Source organism: Aphelocoma coerulescens, chromosome 1, assembly GCF_041296385.1.
Source record: "Aphelocoma coerulescens isolate FSJ_1873_10779 chromosome 1, UR_Acoe_1.0, whole genome shotgun sequence".
Taxonomy (NCBI): Eukaryota; Metazoa; Chordata; class Aves; order Passeriformes; family Corvidae; genus Aphelocoma; species Aphelocoma coerulescens.
Window position 1 is genome coordinate 8750610 of NC_091013.1, and position 26517 is coordinate 8777126.

The 26517-nt window shown below is 41.0% G+C and overlaps 1 protein-coding gene across 1 annotated transcript; it reads right to left on the reverse strand.

Annotated features, from left to right (window-relative positions):
- Positions 1–330: 330 nt before the first annotated feature.
- On the reverse strand, positions 331–26175 carry CYBB (cytochrome b-245 beta chain). The gene is made up of 13 exons (XM_069030500.1): positions 26119–26175; positions 23715–23810; positions 22208–22318; positions 18306–18390; positions 17211–17356; positions 16271–16461; positions 12596–12725; positions 11588–11680; positions 10027–10280; positions 9581–9743; positions 8617–8763; positions 7309–7433; positions 331–6628 (listed from the first exon to the last, which is right to left on the reverse strand). Exons 1-13 carry the CDS (start codon positions 26161–26163, stop codon positions 6502–6504), a joined length of 1713 nt encoding a protein of 570 aa, XP_068886601.1. The 5' UTR covers positions 26164–26175; the 3' UTR covers positions 331–6501.
- Between the last annotated feature and the right edge of the window lie 342 nt (positions 26176–26517).

Genomic DNA, 26517 nt, shown 5'->3' on the forward strand with positions numbered 1-26517 from the left:
TCTATGATTCTGTGATAATCTCCCTCCAAGATCTGACCCCAAATCTCTAATCTGTCACTGCTACCTGTACCCTGCTTGCTCACAGTTAACCACCCCACCCCATGGAGGTTTTAGAGCATAAAGCACTTACAGAGGGCAGCAGTGCATAAAGGGCTTTAATAGGATGTTGTCTTTTTGCAGGCTGTAAACAAGGAGCAGTGGGAAATGCTGTAAATACACTGGTGTACTGGCCCTGTACTGCAGTGCTCAGGCCAACACTCACATCACTGTGGTTACCCAGGAGGACAGATTGGGGGTTCTGAGTGTTTGCTTAGGGAAAAGCTGCTGGGATGCCCCAGGCAGTGATGTGAGGCTACACAACAGACAAACCCACAGAGTCAGTTCATTTAATATGATGGCTTTTACAGTGGTACCTGCTGATCATCTGACAGATTAATGCAAATACAGGCATTGGGACATTCATTAAATTACCAACAACAATGACTAATTTGAAGCAAGATTCCCTGGCTATGTTTGCAACACAGACTCAGCTCCCTGCCTCAGAAGATGTGAAATGGGGGGGAAATGGCTCACTTCCAGGTGCAGCAACAACTATGGCAGAGACCATAATCTTTAGAGGTTTCCTACAAAATGAGTACAAGCTAGTACTGGGAAACTGAGCATCAGTTAGTCATCTGCAAGCAGAATGTCACTGCAACTCATGTTGCTGGGCTTTCCACACAATTTTATCATTATTTCCTTTGGCTTGTAGCAATAGGTCTTTGCTATCAATTCCTTAATTTATGCATGTGAGTCATGTTGCTGCCCTTTACACACAGTTTTTATCATTATTTCCTTTGGCTTGTAGTGATAGGGCTTTGCTATCAAGCCCTTAATTTATGCATGTGAGATGAACAACAGTGATGGACAATGATCCACATATTTACTTAACCATTTGCAGCCTTATTACAGTGAGAGTATTGCATGAATTTCTAACAGTTGTTGAGAAGAACTTTCATAATTTTGAGTCAGAAAATGGCTGCTCACAACCTGCAGGGTTCTTTTGCTGCTTCCTCAGGAGAACTTGTTTTAGAAAGTGTTTCTCACAGTTGGTTTGCTGGTTATTTCTTTTCTGCTGTCTGAGCAAGGGTAAGGTTTCAGAGGGCTTGAGTGAATTCACCACCTGAAAACAGGCTTGAGCTAGCACTGGTTGCCTCTGATGAAAGGGAAGTATAACAAAAAAGCAGGGAGAGTGATAAAACCTCAGCAGCAGTTGCCTTCACTGACTGTTCATGGGAAGTATCCCAGCCTTGGGTTGTCCTGCAGGGATATTTGCTTATGCCCTGGCTCCATGGCATTGCAGGATAGAAAACTCTTTGGTCTATAGAGGCGAAGAGTCTGTGACCTGAAACTGGACAATTTCTGTGCCAAAATGCCCTGCTATTTACACTGGTACTGACAGCTACATTTTGGCCTGTTAACTGCAAGGAGGTTATGGCAATGGCCTTGTTCCAGTTCTTCCCTATGTCATTTCTGCACCCAGGAAAATTCCACCTGAATTTTCTCAGTGCCCTCCATCATTCACAGAGAATCTTGCAAAGCCACAGTGCAGATCCCCAGCCTTTGCAGGGCCCAGTCTAACTCACAGGAATGTGAAAAGACAAAACTAACACAGGAAGCATCTACACTTTACTTGAAAGATGACTTGGCTGAATATGTCTCTGCAATTTTGTTTGTTGCAAAGGTCATAAAACTTACAGTGAATGGTATTTGCATATTTTTTGGTCTTAAACCCAGTTGACCTACAAGTTCCTTGCAGGACACTTTGCTTTGTAGATCACTTCCAGAATAAGCAAACATCCCTTCCAAGGAGTAGAGATTCCCCCTTCACTGGCCTTTCCTTCCTACATCACTTCCTCCCTCTATGATAATGATTTGCAAGGTGGCTCAGTATTTTGGGGGGCAGTGAGGTGATTTTTTTGGCCATGTCCCTCATTTCTGAACAGTGAAAATGAAATAAAAGTCAAATGGAAGGCTTTTTTTACAGGATAAATGTACAAAACTTGACTCACACACGCTGAAAATCTAGAATACAGCAGTTCACAAATTTCTTTCATTTTAGAATTTAACATTAAAATCATTAAGAAGAAGGAGAGCATATTATTGGAGAGGTCCAAAACAGTCTGGTTTGGCAATCCAGAGGTGGCTACTGCCCTGGTCTGTTTGTAGTGACAGGGGAGGCTGCAGCAGAACCATGTTTTGTGAGATGTGCACTGCAGTGGTTGGAGTTCGGGCTGAAGCCCTCGTGTCTCTCCCTGAACTTGCATTGAGCACAAGCACTTATAACATTGGCAAAAACATCATGAGAGCTGGAGATGTAGAGGAAATCTGCAGAGACTGGGAGAAGTAAGGAATGGGCAAGTGAAGCTGGGGCAGCAGCAACTGGTAGAAGAAATGAACAGAGAGAAATCAGCGGTAGCTCTTGGGGCGGAAAGGCACCAGTTTGCCAGGCAGAAGAGTACCAGTGGTAAGGGAGGAAAAGGGGCCAGCAGAGATGCAGAATGGGACTGGAAAACATTTGTAATCTTTCAGCAAGTCTTTCAACAATTTTCCACTCCACTGTGATTAATTTTGCTGTTAGTCTGGGCTGGTTTGTGTGTGTGGTGAATGTAAATGAGATCAGTAGGTTGTTAACATCTGTATCGAATGCAAAAGTGAATGTCTGGTTTGTGACAAGTAAATACTGTTGCTTGTCTGTGCAACTGATGCTGTTTTACAGAGTCAGGCATGAGGATCTTGATCCTGCCAATGCTTACAACTGTAGCATCTTAATGTATGCTCCTAAATTCCTTTGAGCATATATAACTTTGTGTTCGGACACTTGGCTCTGAATTCTACAAAGAACTCATTGAAAGATGAAAAAATATAAGCAGTCAACATTAACTTGCTAAGAGTACTCCAAAGAAGAGCACGATCCTCAGAAAAAGTGCCATAATGAGACCCTAATATTATTTCATTTTGTTCAAAAACACGTTGTGTTTCATAGGCAGCTTTTTGTTGGGCTTTTTTTTCCTGTTTTTAATTTGGTTTAACCCACCATGTGAGAACTGAAAGGCAGAAAATCCCCACCTAGCAGGGAAGGTCTTACAAGACTTCAAAGAGGAAGGTCTCTTTTTCAAATGGGGTGGTGTCCCACCAAGCACAGTAGCACTTTTATTGTAGGTTAAAACTTAGGAAAACTTGGATTTCATTTGCCCATATTAACACTTTGCAAGTAGGGAGCAGAGAGAAGTGGGGCTAGGTGAGACCCAGACATATCAAGTTCTTGCTTGAATACATTATCAGAGTATGGCCCAGTTCCATGTCCTCTCCAAAACCCCCTTCCAGTTTCCATTGCCATTGGGAGCCAGAGCTGCCCAGCACCCTAGAGGGTCACAGTCTTTAAATGTAAGACTAACTACAGTGGATTGGAGAGAGGATATCGATGAATTAATTAACTGCTTATTTCATATGACTACATATGGGAAGACAGAGAAAAATTTTATAAGGGAAGGAAAACATCCCAGGCTGAGGCCGTAAGTGACACCAACTTTTCTATCCCGTTACTTTGAATTGAACCCCTAATTGCTTCCATTAGCTGAAACAGTTATTTTAATAATCCAACAACTGGCTTTTCTTTCCCTCAGCAGAAAAAAGAAAAATTTGTCATTTGAGTAGCCAATTTTTTGGAACTGAAGCAGAGATCAGACTTCAATCCACTTTGTAAACTCAGGTAGAGTGTAAGTTCAGCAGTGTGTGAAAGCTTGCTGCCAGAGCAAGCACATTATCTCATTTACTTTGGCTCCCAGCAAATAGGGAGCTTAGTAAAGAGGGAAGGAAGAATTTTGTGGTGGCAATTGACCCTCTTCAATGAAATATGGAGCTCCCTCAAGACCTGCTCTCAACCATCCAGTGCCACCCCTCTTGTGCTGCTTCTCTCAGTGGTTCACACAGCAAGTCTGAGACAGCCCTGACTTTCAGAAAACCTTGCTGGTGTTACTGCAGCAGGGTTCTGGTGCCTGATAGCCTTGACAAAACTGCTGAGTACCATGTGTAATGCCTCAAACAAAGGTGAGAGGCCACTCCTTATTTCCAGGGCAGCCCTTTGGAATCAGCAACTTGACAGCAAAAGCACCAGTTTATTGTGAAAGTGACCCTTTCCCCATCTCTGAGAGAAAACCCCCAAATACACAGAAGCAGGAATTTTTCAGCCAGAAGCCCAGCTGATAGCAATGGTCAGATTGCAAGCAGTGGCATTTGGCCACAAAAAAGGACTGTCCTTGCAGCTCACCTGTAGCCCACTACCCTTAGGACTCAAACTAGTTTGTTTCTTATATTTGTATTTCAGTGCTGTCTGTTGTGCTCTTGTACCCTAGATTTAAGAAAATATTCATATTCAGATCATGACTGATTGTGCATGGCTTGCTATTTTAGCAGGATTTAATATAACAAACTTGAAAAAAACTGAGAAACTTTCACTTATTCTTTCATATGTTTTAGGAAGACAATGATTTATGAATAAACACAGAATTACATTCTCTGAGTTCAAGGTGATAAGCCCTGGTACAAGTTTGCAGCTGGTCAGAGAATGTCACTACAACTGACTAATGCAAGATCCCTGTTGTTTTAAGAATAAACATGGCAGTATTTAGAAAATTAATGGTGAATTAAAATACACTCCTCCAACACTCTTCTTATGATAAACATGCCGTCTCCATGTGACCTCTTGCAATTCCTCTTTGCCCACTTTCTACGATTATAAAAGCCTGATCTCATTTCCATTAAAATCAAGGGCAAATATTTCAGTGCTCTTTGCACGGGATGAGACCCTTATTATATTTCAGTAGCGATATTTTTCACTCCACAGAAGTTTTTTTGACTATACACATGTTCCATTCTGATTTAATAGGTGTGTTTCAGACAGAATTACTTGGATTTGAATATGGCCATTCTGAGGGAAAGAACTGTAAAATTCCCACCAAGAGTTGATCTTTGCCAATATTCGTCGATAACTGATATTAATAAATAGGAACTGGTAGGCTTTCTGAAGTAGCATTCAGAGCCTGGATAACATTTTAAAATGCTCTAAAGGGAGAACACATCCTGTCTGGCAAGCTGAGGTGTAAAATATGCTGCATGCAACCAGATGGCTGCACAAGCTTGCCTGAAATTGCAGAAGGAAAATCAACCTTTCTTCTGTGGCTGCAAAAACCTGCCAAGAATGTCTTGTGCTGTGCAGGAGCTAATGCAGGGCTTGGCTGTGGAGTTTAAAAGTCACTAAGCAGGCAGCTGGGACAAACAGGAGACGTGGTATGCTAAACTGTGGCTTTTTCAAGGCTTTTTGCACTTGCATTTTCAATTTTTTCCCTATGCTGCTGGTTTTAATACTTTTTTCCCCCCTCTTGCCAGTATTAAAAGTTTCTGTTCCCTTTTTCTGTTTGTTTTTGAGAACCTGCTACCTGTAGTGTACACACAGAAGCACTGTGCTGTGTATGGGAGTCTGATGCACATGAGAAACTTTACTCACAGCTGTTCCGTAACTGTGAATAAATTGACGATTGCTTTCTCAGAGCCTGTTTCAGCTTCAAAGAGGAGCAGCTGAGCAATAGGGCCAAAGGCACTGCTTGCATTTACAAGTGCTTCAGAAAATACCCGTTAAATCATTCAGCAACAGCTTGTTTCAGCCTTGAAAGTAAGAAATGGCAATCTTGAAAACACAAAACCTCTTCTTGTATGGATCCCTGCTCCACCGTGAGCCTGAAGATGTGAAACCGAGGGTGTTCGAAGCAGCCGAGCAATGACTCACACGCCAGGTGCGGGTCTTGGATTGAATCCGTCCTTGTCATCCCTGTGCAGCTGAGGTGGCTCTCAGACGTGGTGGTTCCTTTTCAGTTCTGCACTTTCCCGAGGAGAAGCAACTTCTTCTCAGCTGCATGTTGCAGCTCTCTCTTGGAGAGGACGTTTGAGGCTTATGTTGGAAGCCTGGAAGGTGCTGGTGCGCAAAGGAGTTTTCCTCTTGTAAGGAACTAACTTTCCCAGTCACCCTTTTCCAACTTCCCTTGTTCCAGGGGCTGGCTGCAGCCAGGATAAGCTGTCTCCTAATAGCAAGCTTTATGCTAGAATGCTTTATTGTTTAATAGCACTAAGCTTCATGAGTGTGAATTGGCTCCCAAAAGCACACGGCAGCCTCCACTCTTCAGCAGCCATGGTGAATAATAGGAGGATAAAGGCAGATAATTGAGGGGAAATCCCCTCACACAGACAAACAAAACAGAATTCTACTAAATAGCCAGCACACAAAGGGCAGTGAAAACTTCCCTAAGGTAAAACTTGACTCTTTTACTCTACCACAGAGCTAAAATAATTCCCAAGAAGCAAAGGGACTTGCGTTAAGTGTAGCTGGGCTGTCCTTCCCAGGCTCCAAACAGACAAACAGAGTCAGTCCTTAGACCTTGCATTTAACGACTCCCATGTGCTTGGGAGCTAGAAATTTTCTTTGTTAAAAATGAAGTGTACTCCTCGTGGGTCAGCTTCTGAGTTGCTGATGCTCTGCTTGTTGAGTGTGTCAGCCAGGCCCTCAGGGCCACAGAGAAAAACACCTATTCTGGAGCTGTTAAGAAAATGAAAATAGGGTCAGAAACTAGGCATGGAGCAGCTGGATATTCTCCATGTAAATAATTTTTATGTTCTATAGATGAAACCTTTTTTCACAATTACGGGAACTGAAGTAGAACTGGATGTCTATCCCTTAAAACTTATAACCCCTTAAAACTTATTGCTGCTTCTAAAATAAATGCTGGGCTAAATCTCAGCCTAAGTCAGTGAAGACAAGTTTATTGACCCCCACTGAATCAAAGAAATAGAGCTTCAAACAGCTTATGGCACAAATTCTTGAGAGGAGCTGTTCTGGCTTTTTCCTACAAATTTTGGGTGGTTAGCTAAAGGTCATCCATATTCAGATTTGGTTTTTAGAGGTAAAAAGTGGTTTTTGGTATTCCTATCTACTTCAGCTGGAAGGTTAGGGTTAGTTTTTTCTAAATCTTCTGCTAGTAATTAGACACTCCAAGAAGTAGATTGTGAAAAAGGAACGATTTTTTAAAAAATTGTAGGTCAAAACAATTTGGTCAAGATCATAGATCACGTCCATGGCCAAAAAAAGAATAGAAGATACCTGGAGGTAGGTAGAAAAAAAAATGCTCCTCAAATTTTATCAGCTAAAGGAACAAGATTATGCTGTACAGCCATTAAATACAGGAAGTCCACAGACACTATAAATTTGCACAGCTTTACCCAGGATGCTTCCCTGCAATCGTTTTGAACTCGTTCTCCCAGTTAGGTCTTCCATACAAGGTTTTCTGTTTCAGTCCTGTAATCACATCCTTCTCTTCTTCATGATGCACTACGAAGTGAGTGGCCTGTGGGAAAAGAAGCACAAAGGACAGTTAAATACAGCAGCATTGTGTTCTTGTTAAAAAATAATAATGAGGTCAATACTCATTAAATTGTTTCCCTGATGAGATTGTGGAATTTACGGTGTTTTGCAAGGAAAGCTAAGATTGATAAAATCCTGACTATCAGTGTCTACCCCTTCCTTCTCCCCACACTGGGTGGCCTCAAGAGTTAAAGCTACGAAACATTGAACACAGCAATTAATTGTGGGAGTTTTTTGCAATGAACTGGTTTAGTCTAAGAACTCTAAAATAGGGCTGCAAATTAAGAAAACCTTTCCCTTCAGATACAATAACGCTACTTCCTTGACCATAATTAAGTCCTGCCAGTTTGCTCTCTGGGAGGTTTGATCCACATCAGGAGGTCTTGCCTGTTTAACTTCCAGGTAGATCAGCTAAGTTAAGTAAAGCCAGAAAGAGAAGATGTGGTTAAAGGCAAAAATTCAGGCCTTGCAGAGTTCTGCAGCCCTTTTACATGAGACAAAAAAACGTTACAGGTAACTTTACCCCTAAGGAAAAATTGTGGGACTTTTCTTCTTTGCTTTCTGCTTTTTTGATATTGCATATGTGATAACTTCCTTGCTGCTCCCCCTCCCTGTCCCTAGCTGTGCTACAGCACTTTGGGCACATGGTGAATTTTGCAATGGTGAGAGAAAAGTGGTATAAAACATCACTAGAAGTAACAGAGTGAGAGCCTTTCCTGACTCAATCACACATTTTCAAGTGTCTGCTCCTCTGCACCCCCACAGCAACCTGCCAGCACAGGACCAGACAGAGAACTCATGAGTCCTGAAACAAATATGCTGCTATTGTTCAAACTTTGTGCATTGGCTTCCCTGCTCCCTAAAGCTCTTAATTACATGCTTTAGACAGCACCAACTGCTTTAGAGACGTGCATGGGCAGCTGAGACTGCTCCTGTGAACAGAGCCTGCTTCCCACAGAGCACAGCCAGAGTAAAGCAGAAAGGAAGTCAGTGCACATGAACAGCTGATCCCATGTAACTTCTGATGGATAACACCTGTCTGCATTCAAGACCTCTGAGACCCACATGGATGCCCAGGACAAAAGATCATTTGAATAGTTATGAAAACAGATTTGCTAACGTTAACTCCAGTTTTATGGCAGTGATATCCTGCACCGTGTGGTTACCTGAGTTTCATCCCAGCCTGTAAGGTAGATGTTATAGCTCAGAAAGTCTGCATTATTCCTCTCCTGCATTTGAGCCTCCAGAGATTGCAAGAGATCAGCAAACCATTCAAAGGCATGAGTGTCCCTGCAAAGCCAGTAAAAATAAATCTGGAAGAGACAAGAATAAACTGTCAGGGGACACAGGCACTTATGTTTCCTGGGTTTATGTATGCTGACAGAGTGAGGATTATAGAGTTCTTGTAGAAAATGTCCTGAACACTTCAGTAGATGGATAGGATGGTATTGAAGCTATTCAGGAATTTTGATGCTGGGAGGGCTATAAAGCTGAATGACTGACTGCAAGAACAAGGAACTATCTTTCTATTTCTCTTCCACATTTTTAGTTCGCAACATTTCCCCACTTATCTCCTTGTAAAACAGTTTGTTAGGACATAAATAAATGATCTAGAGGTGAACTCTCTTTCTGTCTGCTGGCAGGCAAGATAAAGTAGGTAACAAAACCAGTTCTGTTCCCTGAATATGACCATAACTGCAAAGTGTGACCCAATGTCTCTGCACAGGGAGTTTCCAGGGGCAGGAGGGGAGAGGAGGATGCTTCCATTGCTCTGAGAAGCCTTTCTCTCTGTGCTGGCAGAAGGAATGCAATATTTGCCCAGGCTGTACTAGCTCCTTGAACTTTGTGTTTCTCAAGTAGATGAACACTATTTCCAGTGCAACTGGAAATCCCCAGGGCCACAGTCAGGATTAGCATGTGTAATTTGGCTTGTAGGCTATTTCTCCTTTCGTTATGTTTTTGCTTTAGATCCTCCTGCTTTCCTCCTGCTAACCTTGAGAGGCAACTGGACTCTTCTTTCTTTTAGGACTCATGCATGCCTGGAGCCAGATCACCTTTGCAATACCTGCTTTGATTTAGGCCCTTGGCCCTTGAACAGCTGCAGGGGTTCTGGGAAAGAGGACACAATACCTTCTTGAGCTTTAGGTTGGTGGCATCATGGCAGTATTTGTACCAGACAGACTTGAGAACAGATGCAAAGGGGGTGACCCCTATTCCAGCTCCAACCAGCATCACAGTTTCATAACTGAACACGTCCTCACTTGCTGTTCCAAAGGGGCCATCCACAGCTATCCTGGAATTGAAAGTATGCTTATTAAATCAATAGTGAATATTTGTTAACCCCATGTAAAATACCAGTAAAAAAGGGATTTGTCTGCTGCAATGCATATTTGGACTGAATACTAGTCAGCAAAAGGAGAGGTGGAGTTGATAGAAAAAGCTGTAAAGAGGCATCTAAGACCCAAATCTGTGTCACCATTTAAGGTTTGTATCACTGGTGCCATCAAATTGGTCGAGCAAAATTTAAACTGTCATAGGTGTTTGTTGACTTTACTATGGAGACTCTTTGTACCTACTTGGGCAACTTCCATGCCTCCTGGAATTCTTGTTTATCACACCCACAGGCATTGAACAATCCCTCTGTCCAGTCTCCTACGATACGGACATGAATGCTGAAGTAATCCTCTTCTGGAGCAGAAGTCAATGTAAATGGATGCCATTCCAGTTTAGACACTGCTGGACATTTGACAAAAATGTATTGTCCAACCTCCATCTTGAAGCCCTTTTTCATCATCTGGAGCTCAATTGTCTTGAAGGGATGAATGACCACCTACAGTGAGAAAGGCAAGGGGGAAAAAAGGGAAAAGAAAATGTCTGTTTTCACTAATCACTGGTGTATCTCACTGATGTATCTATATCCACCATCACTAACATCATCCTCTGCTATGAGAGCAAGGAAAGCTGGTGAAACTTTCTTCCCAGCAGAACTGAGAGGGAGGAACAGCACCTGACAGGCAGATGAAAGCCTGAAGAGAATGCTGATGTTTTGGCTGAAGTATTTTTTCACACCACACTTGCAGTCACTCCAAAGGGAACAGGCCAGGCTGGCACATCTTGTAACACATCACCAGATCCATGTGTGCACACTGTTAATTCCAGCTGGACCTTACACATGGCACAGAGCACAGTGTTAATGGACCTGACTGTAAACATAGGGGCAAAAACGTAGGGCTATCCCACAGGTAGGCACAGAGATAGGTAGTACCACTGAAGAGATGTTTTCTGGTTATAGTTGGGTGGGACCTTGGCTATTCTTTAGCCAAGAATAAATAGAAACAATATTATAGAAGCAAGACCAGTAATTCTGTCACTGTAATTTTTAATCCTAAAGTTTTCTGCCAAAATTATTTTCATTTTTCAAAAGAGATTTGCAAGAGGGAGAATCAAGTCTCTCTGTCTGATAATTTAGGTATTAATAGTGGTGTTTAGGATTTTGAAGGAAATTTTCTGCCAACAGGGCACTAAATAGACACCATAGAAATATAGTGTAGAATATCACAGGATATTTTGGTAAAATTACCAAAAGCACACTAATATTTAGGAGCCTTCCAATGTGTCAGCACCATTACAGAGCATGGTAGAGACATCTGATATCCTCCAAACACTGCCATGGTTTGTCCAAGGATGGGGCACAGTGCCATGTGAGGAAATTATACTGGGAAAGGCCAGGATAGTTTTCGTATGTCTGAACTTAGTGCTGTGCTAATTCGGCTGTCAGAATTTCAGAACACACCATGGAGAATGGAAGCTCCATGTTACATTTGGATGAGTAAAATAAACATCCTCTAACTCATTTTCAGGGGTCATTGGTTCTGTGCCTTAAACTAGTCTCAGGTCTGTGAAATTTCTGCATTGTGGAATTTTTCACCCAATACAAAGAAAATTCATTTCTTTCCTAAGATTCAGTCCTGTGCCTTAGCTAACTTCCTCCTCTTGCTCATTTTGAGAGGCTACTTTTGGATGTCAGAACATTCCTTTCACTGATAACTTTGTTGTGTAGGAACCTCTGGCTTGGCTGCACCCTTTGGAAAAGAAGGTGATGCTTTGCCTGGTATTAAGCGTAGCATCAGCACTTACCTTTGTGATAACAACCTTCTGCTGTGACCTCCAAAACCGCACCAGCCGCTCACACAGGTACAGAAACATGGGACCTACCACCCACTTCCATGTCTGTAAGCAGAAGGGAATAAGTCAGATGATGAAGATCATAGAATCATGGAAAGGTTTGGGTTGGAAGGTATCTCAAAGATCATCTAGTTCCAACCCCCCCTGCTGTGGCCAGGGACACCTTCTGCTAGACGACATGGCAACTTAGATCAAATCAAACCCTGGAAAATCTATAAGCAGAGGTGAAGCTCAAGTAATCCATGTTCTTTATTAATCAGATTAGGGAATCCTTAAGATACATGACACCTTCAAAATTCTGGTCAGAGAGGGAATTTCTTTCTCCATTGAGAGTTGCAGCTGGATTTTTAGTTTCTACTAGAGTTACAGCAAGGTATTGTCCTGTAAACAATTTTGTCTCTGTCTAAAAAAGAATGTAAATAAGTGAAATGTGGAGTAAAATTCTTAATGTATTATTGACTCAGGTCTGTATTACTGCAGGAAAAGATGTGGTTTTTGTTAACAGATCAGTCTGAAATGTGAAAGAAAAACCAGCCTAGTTAGTCAATAAAAGCTGAAGCTTCAATTTCACATTTCCGGGGCGTTATTTTCTGTTAATGATCATTAGTCCATTAATAATGTTAAACTACTTATTATGAGAATTATAGAACTTTTAGATATCCCCAGAAGCAGTTTACTTTTTGGATAAACATTTCTCAGATACCAATTGCTCTTTTGCTTTATCGGTTAATTGTGTTTATTTTACAGCACACTGAAAGTGTGTTGTCCGTCTGGAGTCCATTTCTGGTTATAATCCATTGTGTCAAAATCTATTGCTACATGTAAAGAAAGCTGCCATTGAAGAGTGCTGAGGGTTACATGGCTGTTTTTCTCTGCAATTGCATGTATTATTTAAGAAAAAGAAGAGCAAACTGTAAACATTTTCAATTGGATTTACACTCAAGACAACTGTTTTCTTACCATAGGAGGATTCCCTGAAAACTGGGGGATTGGGCAAGCCCCATTCTTCCCCCAGTGACTGAAGTTCTTGTAGCAAATCTCTGGGTTATGTTCAGCCAGACTTTCAGCTGTCTGTCCCCGTACAATACGACTGGAAAAAAAGTAAAGATCATGAAGGCAATGAAATTAAAATGAAAGTATCTGATCCTTATTGTTATTCTATTTATGTACTACTCTGTTTATATGGAGTTGTCAGCTTCTGCAGTGCTACAGCTTTCATGCAGCTTTACTGCTTTAATCCACCCACAAAGTTACCCTGAAAGAAATAAAAATGGGGAGGGAAGTTTGTGGGATAAAATCCTCATTTCAAGATTAGGCGAGGAACTGAGAGTTACATCCATTACCACTTTCAGGATGTGGTCACAATTAGAAAGCTTCAATCTTTTCTGAATTATCCTGCTTTTTTCTTCAAATAAAAAACAAAATAAAAAAAAAAAGACCAAAAGAAAAAAAACAAATAAAACCACCAAAAACCAAAATCTGGAATGGACAAGTAATCAATTTCCTATTGACCACTGAAAAGATTTTTTCTGCTGTTTATTTCAGAAATTTGGAGATCCCTTTCCAACATACATTCTTCCTTTGGCCCTTCCTCTAATGCTGTGGAGCAGCTTTTCAGGTAGTATGAATGAACACAGATGCTTTTGACACAAAGCAGCTATTGCAGCTATACCAGCTTGCATCAGCTGATTACCTGGCCTCTATATTCTTACTTGGTTGGGGTTTTTTGGTTGGATTTTTTTTTTTGGTTGTTGTTGTTTGTTTTCTTATAAAGAATCCTGACTGATCCAATACAGATTTATTTCCAGTGGTAGAACTGGTGTCGAGAGGTAGTTTCAGTTTCAAGGGTCTTGTTCACTATTTCCTGCCTCTATCTGGAGTTCTGCCAACCTCAGGATCTTAGTAGAAGAATTCAGGTTATGATCTGCTGAATTTTCCCTAGAAACAGTCTGCTTCTTATCAGGCTGTTCAGTTTCATGCCAATATGGTTCTGTGATATCTTCACCCCACGACTTCTCTTTCTGCTTTTCTAGCTCAGTTTCTGTGGACTAGAGTACATTTCTGATATTTCAAAAAACCCCCGATGGTATCTAAGCCATATGCATACCTAGCTCCATGAGATGGATTTTTCAGATGATTATTAGAAAACCTCTGCATAGTGTTGAGAGATAAGATATTGCTCATAAATATTACTAATGAACCTCTTCTTCATTAAATGTTTGATTAATATCCTGTCTGAAAAATAAAGGGAAGCAGTGAGACTGTCCCAGGAGCATCACGAGTTGCAATTTGCAGGAACGTCAGCAGTTACAGTTCACTTCCCCACTAATGACAAGGGGTTCAGCTGGGCTGCCTCTGGGATGAGTTATGGGAACAGAAGGAGTCCATTTCCTCCACTGCCCACCCCATTGCTTAAGGGAAAGGGGCCCTGGGGTTTTTTTGCCTTGCCCTATGCTCTGTTCAAAGTTTGACAATGTCAGTACCCTGTACAAGAGAAAGGAAAAGCTTATTTCCCCTTATTAGTCAGTGTAGATGCTCTTTCTAGTACTGTAATTAAGCTCTCAGCAGTGTAACCTTATAATTACTTCTTTTTTGGCTGAAAGTTTTTCTTTAACTTAAAAACAGAGTGAACTGCACCTCGGTACTCTCTCCTCTTTACATTTACTACGATGGGAAATTTGGGACATTTGTCTGTGACACACAGCTCATGCACAAAAAACATCAGTATTACGAAAGTGCTGTAACAGCTTGTAACAGACAAGAATTATTGTACAGGCAAAATATCAAATCAAATCAAAGATTGGCTTTGGTTGGAAGGGACCTTAAAGATCATCCAGTTCCAGCCCCCCCTGCCGTGGGCAGGTACACCTTCCACTGGACTGGGATGCTCAGAGCCCCATGAACCTGGCCTAGAGCACTTCCAGGGATCCACAACTTCACTGGGCAACCTGTGCCAGTGCCTCATCACCCTCACAGTAAAGAATTTCTTCCGAATATCTGATCTAAACCTACTCTCAGTTTGAAGCCATTCCCCCTTGCCCCCTTGTAAATAGTCCCTCTCTATCTTTCTTGAATCTGCCCCTTTGATGCTATCAATAACCTTTGGCTCAGCTTTCTGTGTATACACAGATGTGTGTTTGTATAGATACGTATGTGTGAGAGCCTTCTCTCCCCTGAGACAAACCTGCATTTATGCCTCTTCCTAACATGTTACTTTGAGACTGTCAGGTCATACTCATTCCATGACACCCATCTTTGCACACTTGAGATGCCTTCCATGAGTGTAACAAGTTCATCTCATATTTCTCAGTGTATTTTCTCTGAACACAAAATGTCATTATTGCCTTTAAGGCCAAATAAGTGAGGTCACTGAGTTCACAGCCAGAAAGCATCCTTCCCTCTACAGATGAGAATATTCCTATGTTTATCTGCTTCCAAAGGATAGCTGAACTTCACTGACAACCACTGCTGCTCAAACTCTTGCCTTTTCATTCCAGTATAATTAAAATGGTGGGAGTACAGTGAACATCTAAGTAAATAAAGTCAACTTTTATGAAATACATGCTCTTCACTGACCTCTAGGAAGAGCAATACTTGCTTTCTGATAGCATTGTGCAGTAACTACTGGCAAGTTTGGACATTGTGTCAGTGACTATACAATATTTGCTGCAGAAAACATGAACCTCTTGTTCTTCTCCTTCCACAGGTTTTGCTCAAACCCTCTCGTTGTTACGAAAATTGGAATGGACAAATATGCTGGGGGTGATTCCGATCTGCCTTCTATTTTTGTTCTTCCTGTTTTATTCTCATTTCTGTCTTTTTTATGGCACTAATGGACTGAAAGGAAGTGGTTTTGAATAGCCATTTTTGCTAGGCATTTTTAAAGTACACTTTCTATTGCATGAAGAATTTCCTTTAAAATGGACCATGTAGTGTAATTATGAACTATTCCAATGTAGCTTGGATACTTGAGTCTTTTTCCTTTATTCATCTGTTCTTCGGTTTTATGAAGTGGATCTAAAGTTCACTTTTCTAAGTGATAAAATTGTGTTTGTAGAGCTAAAACTGTTTCATTAGCCTTTTCAGCTCTTTCAGAAGAAGATACAGAATGAGGCAACAGCAGAAAAATTTGTTTGGCACTTGAAAGTTAGAAAACCTTACAAATGCCTATATCTAAGTGGAAACAGCTAAAAATCTATTCTTAAATGCTGCTGATACCAGAATTTCATCCAAACCTGAAACATAAATCTGTATTACTATAGTTTTCTAGACTCCATGTAGTTTTTATACTGAGATTCCCTTACACGCATGTGTGTGATGTAATTCCTTTTAGGAGAGAAAGGTAAAGAAACAATTAGAAACAGAAACCTTGGTAAAGAGCAATTAAGATATCAGAAGAAGTTGAGTGCCAGAGAGCTTAAGTATGTCAAAGTCACATAAAACCTCCTGTATGTGGACAGCCTGTTGCACATATCAGTGAAAGCCTCTTGACTCTCAGAGCCTGTATTGGCCCATCACTCCCAGCAAAAACAACCACTGCTCAGTGACAGAAGTCCCTACACTCATATGTGCAGGGGGGCTTTAAATAAAGATTCAGTAGTTATCAGATATTTCGTGATACATGCAAATACTTACCCAGCACCGTGGATGACGAGGCCAATGAAGAAGATGACAAAGAGATGGTGGGTGTACCAAAAGACTTCAAAATATGACCTCCGGATGGTTTTGGTGGATGAGGTGATGATGAGGATGAGAGCCAGTGTGATGACAACCCCAGTGATGCCAGCCAAGTATGTGAAAGCCACATATAGGCCCCCAATGGGGTTCTGTGAAATAATTGCACACGTTGGTCTAAGGAAGTAGTTGCACCAAAGCAGAGCCAGTTGAACCACCACTCACCAAACCCTTTACCTTGTTATAAGTCTTTAAGTCATCTGATGCCAAAATCCCACTTCATTTTTGTTGCACTGCTGATTTACCTTTACTAAGGTAATTGGAAGTATAGAGAAAGGGCTTCTCATGAATTAACACACCAAACATGGTTTCTTACTCTGCCATGGCTCAGCAGGACAGGTTTGGGGAAGGTGAATACATTTGCACAGCTCTGGTGTTAAAAACTGGAGTCCTACATTCATACTTTGGGAGCAAAATGAAAACTCTCCATTTTTTCTGGTGTTGCACAGCAGTGGGACTCATGCAGAGTTTGGATGCCCAGTGCTCTTTGGAGGAGTAAGGAAGTCCCTTGTTTTCTTTTTCCCCACTGACCAGAGCTTAAGCTGCCCAGCTTCAAAACTTTAGTCTTGATTTCTGTGCACCTTTCTGAGTGCCATGTCTGTCTAAGTCAGAACACTGTTTTACAGGGTATGTTTTTATATAATGTTTTAAAACTACTTTGCAATCCTCAGGTGAAAAAGTTTAAAGTACTACTTTCAGCAACTATGTGACTGGCAAATATAGAAGAATGGATTCTACAAGGTTTTTCTGCAAGATGCCCCAAACCCACCTGTTAGACACCAGAAAGGGGCACTCTGCTCAAATGGTCTAATATGACTCTTCAGAGTCTGATGTCACTTACCCCAATAGTTTGTCTAAAAAAGTTGACATAGCTTTCATTTGGTTTGTCTCCAAGGCCAGAAAGCACAGCTGCCAGAGTGCCTTTCTCTTCCACACGGGCTTGCACACTCCACTCGACATTGAATAAGTGTGCAATGGTGTGAATTGCTAGGAGGGACAGGAAAGGAATAATCAGCATTGACCACAAGTACTTGGTGGTTTTGGGTAACATTTGAAACTTTGTCACATTTGTCAACTGCAGCTTAAGAGCATTGCTGCTCTTGCCCTCTTCATCACAATTTCAAATCACTGATGTGTTTTACTATTAAAGTTTTGACACCTGACTTTTACAGTGTTTGGATGGTGGAGGGAAAGAAGTAAAGGGAAATTTCCAGCATATTTTTGTTCAACAAAGGCTTTCAACAACTCCAGTAGTAGTACCCCAACAAATGGGAAATTGAAGCATGGAACGGCTTGAATTACTTGTCATGATCATTCTCATCCAGGACTGCTGTAGAAGAGCCGAGAAATGAATCTGGATTTCTTTGGGGTCACATTTGTTAGTGCTGCTTTGTTTTGCAGGTTTGCTAACAATCATTAGTAATATTCTTGCTGGGCTGCATGCATCCAAAAATCTAAACCAGCTGATGGGTTCACACTAATTCCACTACAAGTTTTTGCAGGGTAAAGCTGTACAGTGCTTTTCAAAATTTGAACCACCTTCTGTAAGCAGATACTTATTCACCTTCAAAACAGGTCCAAGTTTTTTATATCCTTTTTTAAAAATAACTTCTATTATTTGTTTCAGACATGCCAGATAAGAAATAAGTCTAAACAAGAATTAAATCCAGGGTATCTGGTTCTCAGGGCACTGCTAAACACCCTTTATTAAACTGTCATAAATGGTACTGATGGTTCAAAATAAAAGTATTTTTTCTTGTTTATCTTTTGCTCTCTGCCAGTTGGCACATGTTTGGGAGCTGATTTAAGCCTTGGCACATGCTGACTCCTTTAATGAAATCAGGCTTCTTCCCATATCCTTAATAACTTGAATCCTACCTGGATTCCATGTAAATACCAAAGAAAGCAATAAACAAAGAAACATTAGAGTACCAACCAGTGTGAAGGGCAATCATCCAGGCCACCATTTTGTGAAAGGTGAGGTTTCTGTCCAGCTGTCGTCTGATACGAGTGGAGCAGCACTTTGGGTTTGAAGAAAAAAGATATCTGAAGACTATTTGTGTTGTCTATACACACTTTTTAAATGCAGGGACAAAAACAAAGGCACTGAGCACAAACTAGCTGGCATTGCTAGGAAAGATCTAGAATTCCTAAATATAGACATATAGGTATGGCTGTCTCCTATCTTTCAGAAAACAGGAATTACATATGATGTTTTAATGTGTCCCACTTAAACAAAGTATTTGATAATGAGAAAAAATTTAACATCCAGTAGACAAAGGAATGCATTTTATCTGTTTTAAATTGCACATTACATACAGAAGGAGGGATCACAGTCTGACATGTCAGAGTGACTGCTTTGGTAGCATCAGGGTCCTATTGTGATTCACAATCTAGAAACAGGCTGAAAAGTTTGGGTGTAACTGCCTCAGGGAGCTCTCACCCCAAATGTGTTAGTCACCTATGGCAGTGATATGAAGGCATTCCTTCCCCAAATTACAGGGTATATTTCCCAGGCATTCACTTACAACTTGGTTTTGGTGTTACCCAAAAAGAAACAGAAAAAATCTCTGCAGATACAAAGCAAAGAAATTGGTTCTCAAGAAAAACAGAATGAGATTTTCATTACTAATGATGACCAGTTCCTAACAGGCCCCATCTGAATTGTGCTGCCATCACTGGGAGTTTTCCTAGGACTTTAAGTTCCTGTAAAGCTGCCGTTTGCTGTCTCCACACAGTAGAAGGCATGATTGTCATGTGTTGTATGTTTGCATTGCGTTTCCTGAGTGGATAAGGGAAGAAAACACAGTGCAAACTACCACAAATATTTCCTCAGAAGAGGCAAACACTCTGGGGCTGTCACAATGACTTCAGACCACAACAACAACCAGGAGAAATTTGGCCTTTTTGTATCACATCTATTGAGAGACAATAAAAAAAGATTGTAGAATAAAATGTAGCACAGTGAGGCAGTGCTTGGCTCCCTGGCAAAAGCCACCTTGATCTGTCTAAGAAGCAGAGGCGAAGCAATGGCAGAGGGCTCCTGCTGCCTTCAGTCGTGAGGCTCATTAACAACAGTGATAAATACAGCAATGATGGGCACACAAAGACAACACAGCTATTCTTTCAATTAAAACCAAATAACTTTGTAACATATGATTTCTGGGTGGCAGGATGGAGAGGGCAAGAGTTTTCAGTACATTCCTGTTGAACACTGTGTTTGAACAATTCTTTCCTCTTCTTGACCCCAATGACATTGCTGTTGGGAAGGTCACCACTCTTCCAATAAGTTATTTGACATTTAAATGATTTTTCTTATAGACCCTCACAGCTGTTACCTTCAGAACACAGCTAGTTAGAGACAACAGCACAACAAGCATAAGCACCTGTGCCCCTGTGCTAAGGCCACCACCATGCTACCACTGCCAGTGGCTCACTGGACTGTGTGTGTTTTGCTTAAGACCTAAAATTACATCCTTCCTGAGGTGTAGCTTTACTGCAGAAAAGCAACTGAAGCTAAACAAACACCAGAGTCCTGTTCCAAGCTACTCCCTGCCCTCCTTGTTCACCCTCAGAGCCCTTTGCTTCCTCATTCCCAGCTCTCAGCAGGAGAGTGTGCTGCCAGCAGGCAGCAGGAGTGGAACTGTATCTCCCTGTCTGGGACTCGCTCTGATGCTGGGTGTAGCCTGAGTGACTCTACCACTGTGCCCAAAGCAGAAGACTGACTCTGTAGCTTGAATACCAAGAGGGACAGCTTCCCCAAGGTCTGGGTTAGAAAAGTTAAACTATAGATGTTAGGAGAGAAGCAATCTACAAGTAGCATAAAGTCCCAGCTAGAGTACAATTCTCAACACCTCAAAACCAGGTTTTAGCCTTCCAGTAATGTCTCCATATGTATCTTGAGCTCTTTCACCGCTTTGACTTCAGAAGACCCTGTGAAATCTCAAAAATGCCTTGTATGATCAAGAACTCATAATTATTTTCCGGTTGCATTCATCCATAGCAACATTGATTCTTTCTAAATTTATGTTCGTTATTGACTTCTGCAGCCAGAGGAGTCAGCTCTGAATTTTGGCTGATACTAGCTGCAGTATTCCTTAGGGCAGGGGAATAACAACTTTAACCCTACAGCTTTATTTACTATCCTTTTTCCTTTTATGTACATGGAGGGTTTGGTTGTCTGCTTTTGTAGCATCCCAGGATCTGAAGGAGTATAGGAAAAGACTGAAAGCCTGACATGTAGTTCCAGCTTTATATTTCTAAGTGTCATTCCTTAGAAAGCCTAGAGCACTGGCTTTGCTCCAAAAATGTAATTTAAGAGTTTAATATGGCAGGCACATCTCATTTATTCAGCCACACTCATTGTGAGGATGTATGTACTAGATGGAAGTGCAGCCTCTTTTGTCTCTGGTTATTTTCTTATTGCTTCATATCCCACTTTCTTCCCTTATGAAGGACACTTGAAACACTGCATCTATTTTATCACTTCCTCTTCTGCTCTGCTTTTTCAGCCCCCACAGGCTGTCTCATTTGCATTAAAGAGTTTATACTGGGTTTAGAGATGAAAAGCAACTTCTGGGAACTGGTTTTGTTGATCGTGTTTATGTTAAAGTGTCCCAAAAGAAAGGAGGAATCATTATACATTTGGAAAGGCAATTCATGAACTTGAGGAGAATATTGCTTTTTCACTGGACCATGGCCTGCATTGTCTGCATTATATCTGCTGTAATAGCCAGAAATTTAGATTTTGGCAGTGTGATACAATCAGTACTATCATAGGAAGCCTCTCCAGCTGTCACTTAGAAACAGTTGTCCTTTTCTTAATGTCAGTTCCTCGGTGCTGTGTATACACATCTGCATTTGGGAGCTAGAAAAAGTCAAAAGGCCTGTGAACTATTTCATCCTAGATAGAAGTGCAATTCAGACAAGAAAGAATGTAATTTATGAGCCAACTGAAAAAATGTCCCATTTTGAAAGTCTATAAAAGGCTACATTTACCTTAAGACCTGAGCATTCACAGACAGCAGACAGGTGTGGTGGCCAGTGAACAGACATTACAAGGGACAGAGAGTTCTCAGTTAGACAAGTCCCCAGTACCACAAGAACCACTTCATGTTAGGGTGACCAAAAAGGCTTCTCCCAGGATGCATTGTTCTGTTATGTTAATCTATCCCAGTTTGGATTCCCCGGTTGCCTGTCAGCCTCTACCCCCTTGTCACTCCCCCAGAGTTCCCCATTGGTCCCTGTTCCCTGGTCCAGCCTTTTCCTCACCCCCAGATAAAACTCTGAATTTTGGGATCATGTTTGTATTTGCCTCTGCAACCTTGGACAGTGTAGCAACAATAAATGCTCCTGGCAGAATGCACCCAAATGCCCTTCTGGACTCTTTGCTACCGACTGTAGCACTGAACCCACCCGTGCGTCTGTGGGACACGTGGGACACCACGGAGCCAGGCAGGGACACTATTTGACAGGGGCTAATATTTCCCTAAGTGGGTGTAGCATCAGTGACAAACAGGGTGGATGTGGGTGAGCACCAACAGCTGCTGCCAGCCAAAAGACAGACTTTGCATCCAGGGCAGGACCATGCCCAGGAGGCAGCAGAAAAGGGAGGACTCAAAGGAGACTAATTCAAAGCTGAACACTCAACAAAGCTCTAGATACCCCATGGGCATTAGACTCCCATCTTGCTCACAGCTCCAGGCTTATCTGCTCCTTATAAGAGGACATCCTCAAAATATGGTATATTTGGGGAAGTTGGACAAAGTTTCTCGGTATACTTGCAAGGCTGTTTAGGTTATTATCTTTCTAAATTTTGAAATTCTTTCTTCATCTTACCGCACTTGATCCTCTGAGGAAGGAGAGCAGGTTTCGACATACTGGCAGCAGAATCAGCATGCAATTGAAATTCAGGCAGGCTGCAGGGGCCCTTGCAAGAGCCAGAGCACGCTGTAATTAGAGAGATGCTGTTATTAAATGCATCACCTAAGACATTATCCAGGGTGTGGATGGGCACAGACTTCATTTATGTATTATATTGCAACTTGTAAAGAGTGTGAGATCTAGAGTTCACATTAACACCGTGAGCGTTCAATGGAACCATGCTCTGATCTAGTCAGAAACACACGTGCAGGCAGAACACATTCCTGCAGACAGACAGACACCTTCTGTTTTCGGTTTTGAAGTAATATGGTTGTATAAAAAGCTCCCACTCACGTCTGGCAATCAACAGTCAAACACAGGTGCAAATCTAAGCCATTAGTAGAGTTTTGTGTCCCAAGGCTGTAAAGAAAGTCTGTGGTTTCAGTTTGGTGGGGTTATGGTAGATGGACAGCTTATAAGGGAAGTGGGTTAAGTTCTCTGTCGGTAAAGGAGTCTACAAAAATTCGTTGCTTCAGCTTTCAGGAATCTGTTTCCTTAATATTGGTCTGTACACCCTGAATTATTTAAGATTTTTGAACTGTTTGAAATGAAGGAATAATGACCATATTAATCCAAAAGCAATGAAGAGAAAGAAAAATAATGTTTGCTCTCCTTGCATGGAGACCCTTTTAGGTTTTAGACCACAACTGTTTGGGGTCTACTTATCCAAGCACAAGTCTCTGTGACTTCAAAGGCAACTGCACCATGATTGCAAAGGACAGGATTTGATCCACAGACCAGAAGCCATATGTAGAATGGGATTTCATGCTTTGTAGGATAAAACCACAGCTTTGCAAATCTTTGGCAAAATGCTGTGCTCTGTAATCTGAAGCTTAGGCTGATTTTTATGTCTGTGATCAGGATTTTAAAATATGTGAACAAGTTAATTTTCCCTGTCATTTGGTCATGACCCGTGGTAGCTTTGGAAGCAAGTTTGTAGTGGGACACATAATGCTGCATTAACCAGTTGGATTATATGGAGTAGCCCAGGATCCAGGATCACTTCACTACTTGACTACCACTCACATGCTTGATGAATATATGAATGATGATTACTTTTCAGAGCCAATATCTTTATAAATTATTCATGCTCTGAAAAATAATTGTAAGGGAAAATGATTGCACGACAGTTCAATGGCAATATTTTATTCATATTTTGCTTAATAAAGCAGCCACAATTAATGCTTACTTTAATTACCAGGAGCATAATAGTTAAGTGAAAACATCTTTAGAATGAGATCTCTCTATTTTGTGCACCAGCTTTATGTTCAGAAACACTGGACATCTGTCTGCATTCAGTTTGCATGTGGCTTCTAACTCCTACATGAGTCTGCTGCTCCAGCCACTAGATCCAGTTTTGAGCAACTAAAACTATTCAAAACTGCTGTGTGTTCTGTCTATGACAAAATAATAATGTACTTACACCAAGGAGCACTCTGGTGTAGAAGAATTTTGGTGGGACATCATACACAAGATAGTACCACCAAAAGAGGAAGACATTCAAGCCCAGCCACACAAGCTGAAAGAGAATTAAACAGGAAGCTTACAGTTTGTTGTTAGAAATAATCCATCTGAATTTACACAGTTCAGGTAAGAGTCAGTAGTTCCCTGTGCTGCTGTTTGCACAGAGAGCTGTACTGCAGGATATAAAGTTTTCAGCAGGGGTGATAGAAATCTTTTGGGTGTAAATGGGCTCTGATGTGTGAGCACAGGGTACAGGAGTGGCAATAGAGCAAAATACAGCAATGTGCAGCTGAAACATTTTCATAGGTCAAGGAGTTTAGACATGGTGGTGTCAGGACTGTCATATTACAAATGTTTAATTCTGTGAGTCCAATTAAACCTCCAAATACCACTGAATGTTAGGGACTCTTCCAAATGGCAGCTTCACAGGCACATTAACCTATGTGAGAGGAAGACTTGGAAGCTGTGACAAAGGACAAAGAAGCTTGAGATCTAAATTTAGATGGGCTAAATTACACATAGGGCTGAATTCAAGAAGATAATTTTCTCACATTTAACACATCCTGTGGTGCAGGTTTTTTTAGGCAAAGACAGTTTATTAACTCTTAGGCAGCTACAAGTCCATCTGGCCAAAAAGATCATAGTGAATCTGGATATTTGCCCTCCTGGAGCTGGTTGGCTGATTTCACATCCCATTTTGAAACAACTCTGTGTCACTGCACACTCAGTCTAAGTATACTAAGTGGTGCATGAAAACAGAGATAAAGTCTGAGAACAGGGAGATACCCCAGGAAATGTGACATTACAGTCACTTGACCCTCCTAACCCATACATTTTGCTAGTTCTTTAGCACAAATGACACTGGAAAAAAAACTTGGGATTATTTCAGAACTTTAAAATGTAACTAAATACTGGGAAATGAAGGGATTTCCATCAGGGTAAGGCAGTATTCAGGAAATCCCCCAGTCCTCATTAAAACACCAAGCTCATCTCAGGATTAAGTGCTTAGGATATTTATTAAAAGTGACAGCGGCACACTCTGGCAGCATGTTTCTGTTTTGTTGAGGTACATCAGTAGAAATGGTGTCTTCCTGTTTCTGCCAAGCACTGGACAGCTCTGTGCCTGCTCAGTGTGCAGTAAAGATGTAGAGGCCAAAGCAGAACCCTTGGGTAAGGTTTCCAGTGATCTCTCCTTTTATCTGGTTTCTTTACTGGTATCTCAGTTAGTTTCCTTCCCTATTGCCTGACCTTGTTATAGCTTTGAGGTTCAAAACCCAAATTCCTTATTTGAACAAAATAAAGGCCTCTTACTTAATTCTTTTAATATTTCAGTTCTGGTGGGAAAAGAAAAAAAAAAAAAAAAAAAAAGAAAAAGCCAGAATTCACCTCTTGGTTGTTTCAACTTCCTCAAGTCACTGAAGGTGACAGCAAACACTGTCACTCCCTTTCAAAGCACTGAAGTGCCACAGCTATGGGGTTATGTTCCTAAATTACAAGTTAATACACAAGTACACAGCAGCAGGAATAGTTATTGGAATAAAGATGCTCACATTTCAGTCACCACAAGCATGCAAATTCTATGCCTTCTTTTTCTTCCTCTTAATATTTACATCTACTAACAACACACAGCCACAATACATGAACTGCTCTTACATTTTGGTGTTGTGTATGTTTTCAATACATATATGTATGTGCATATATGTATATAGGTATACCTATAGCCCTTGTATCACACTGTGAAGTGATAAAAAGAAAATACTAGAACATAAACTTAGTTTTCTCCAAGGAGGACTGCCCTGCTTACTCTGTAGCACTTGTAAATGCACCTGGGATTTTCCACACTTTTAAATCTTGCTCAGAATTAATCTAACCTATTTTCACAGCCCCTCTATGCAAGCTGTAAACAAATTCCATTCAAATACTAGTTGTCTTAATGAAGGATTCATGAATCTCTGCTCTAAATTCTTGAACCTGACATTAATAAATATTTTATACCGTCAAGACACTTTGCTTTCAGTTACACACACTTTTGTCCATAAAAGTGCAAGAAGGGGTTTTAACTGCTTTCTCTGTTGAAGTGCACATAGTTAAGTGAGTTTTAAAGTTATTTCTTTCCTTTAACTAAAATATTTCTAACAAAGCAAAGTTAACATATGATCATTTCTCAGTTAACAATGAAGCCTACAGCAACTGAAATACCAGAGAGCTCCTTAAAAATTATTCCCTTGAAGCATTTCCCTGCACTTGCTGCCCTAGTTTCAGCATAATCAGGTGCATCTCTCAGTGGCACAGTGAGAACTGCTTAGCACAGCTTTCTGCAGAACTTTTTACTATACACAAATCACAATAAAAATTGTACTTACAATGACAAAGATGGACAGTCCTTCGTTCTCCACCCAGTTCCCCATGGCTGCCTGAGATGTGTGTGCACAACAGCCCCACTCTCTCTGGGACAGCCTCTACGTCTTCTCTCATGAGGAAGTGAGAGCAAAAGGCTGCAGCACCGTTTCCTTTCTCATTCATTTAGGAAATAAGTTAACCATTTAATCATGACCCCAGTTCTGTTTCAAATATGTTTCTACCATCTTCACATATAACATTTCATAACTCAAATACATATAAATTGTTGAAATCGATTTCTTCTTTGTGATACAAAGTATAGAAAAAATTATACAACCAGTCAGGTTTTCTGCTAAAAAATGTATTGCCACTTTATATAACTTTTAATGCTGAAGTGTAATGTAGAAAGCACAGAAGAGTTA

What these genes read in the sequence shown, in the direction of transcription:
- CYBB (XM_069030500.1), bottom strand. Translation starts at nt 26,163, where the DNA reads ATGGGGAACTGGGTGGAGAACGAAGGACTGTCCATCTTTGTCATT. An exon ending in CCAACCTAAAGCTCAAGAAG is followed by an intron (nt 8,764 to 9,580) that starts GTATTGTGTCCT and finishes TGTCTCTTCCAG; the next exon opens with ATTTATTTTTACTGGCTTTG. An exon ending in CAGGCTGGGATGAAACTCAG is followed by an intron (nt 7,434 to 8,616) that starts GTAACCACACGG and finishes CTTTTCCCACAG; the next exon opens with GCCACTCACTTCGTAGTGCA.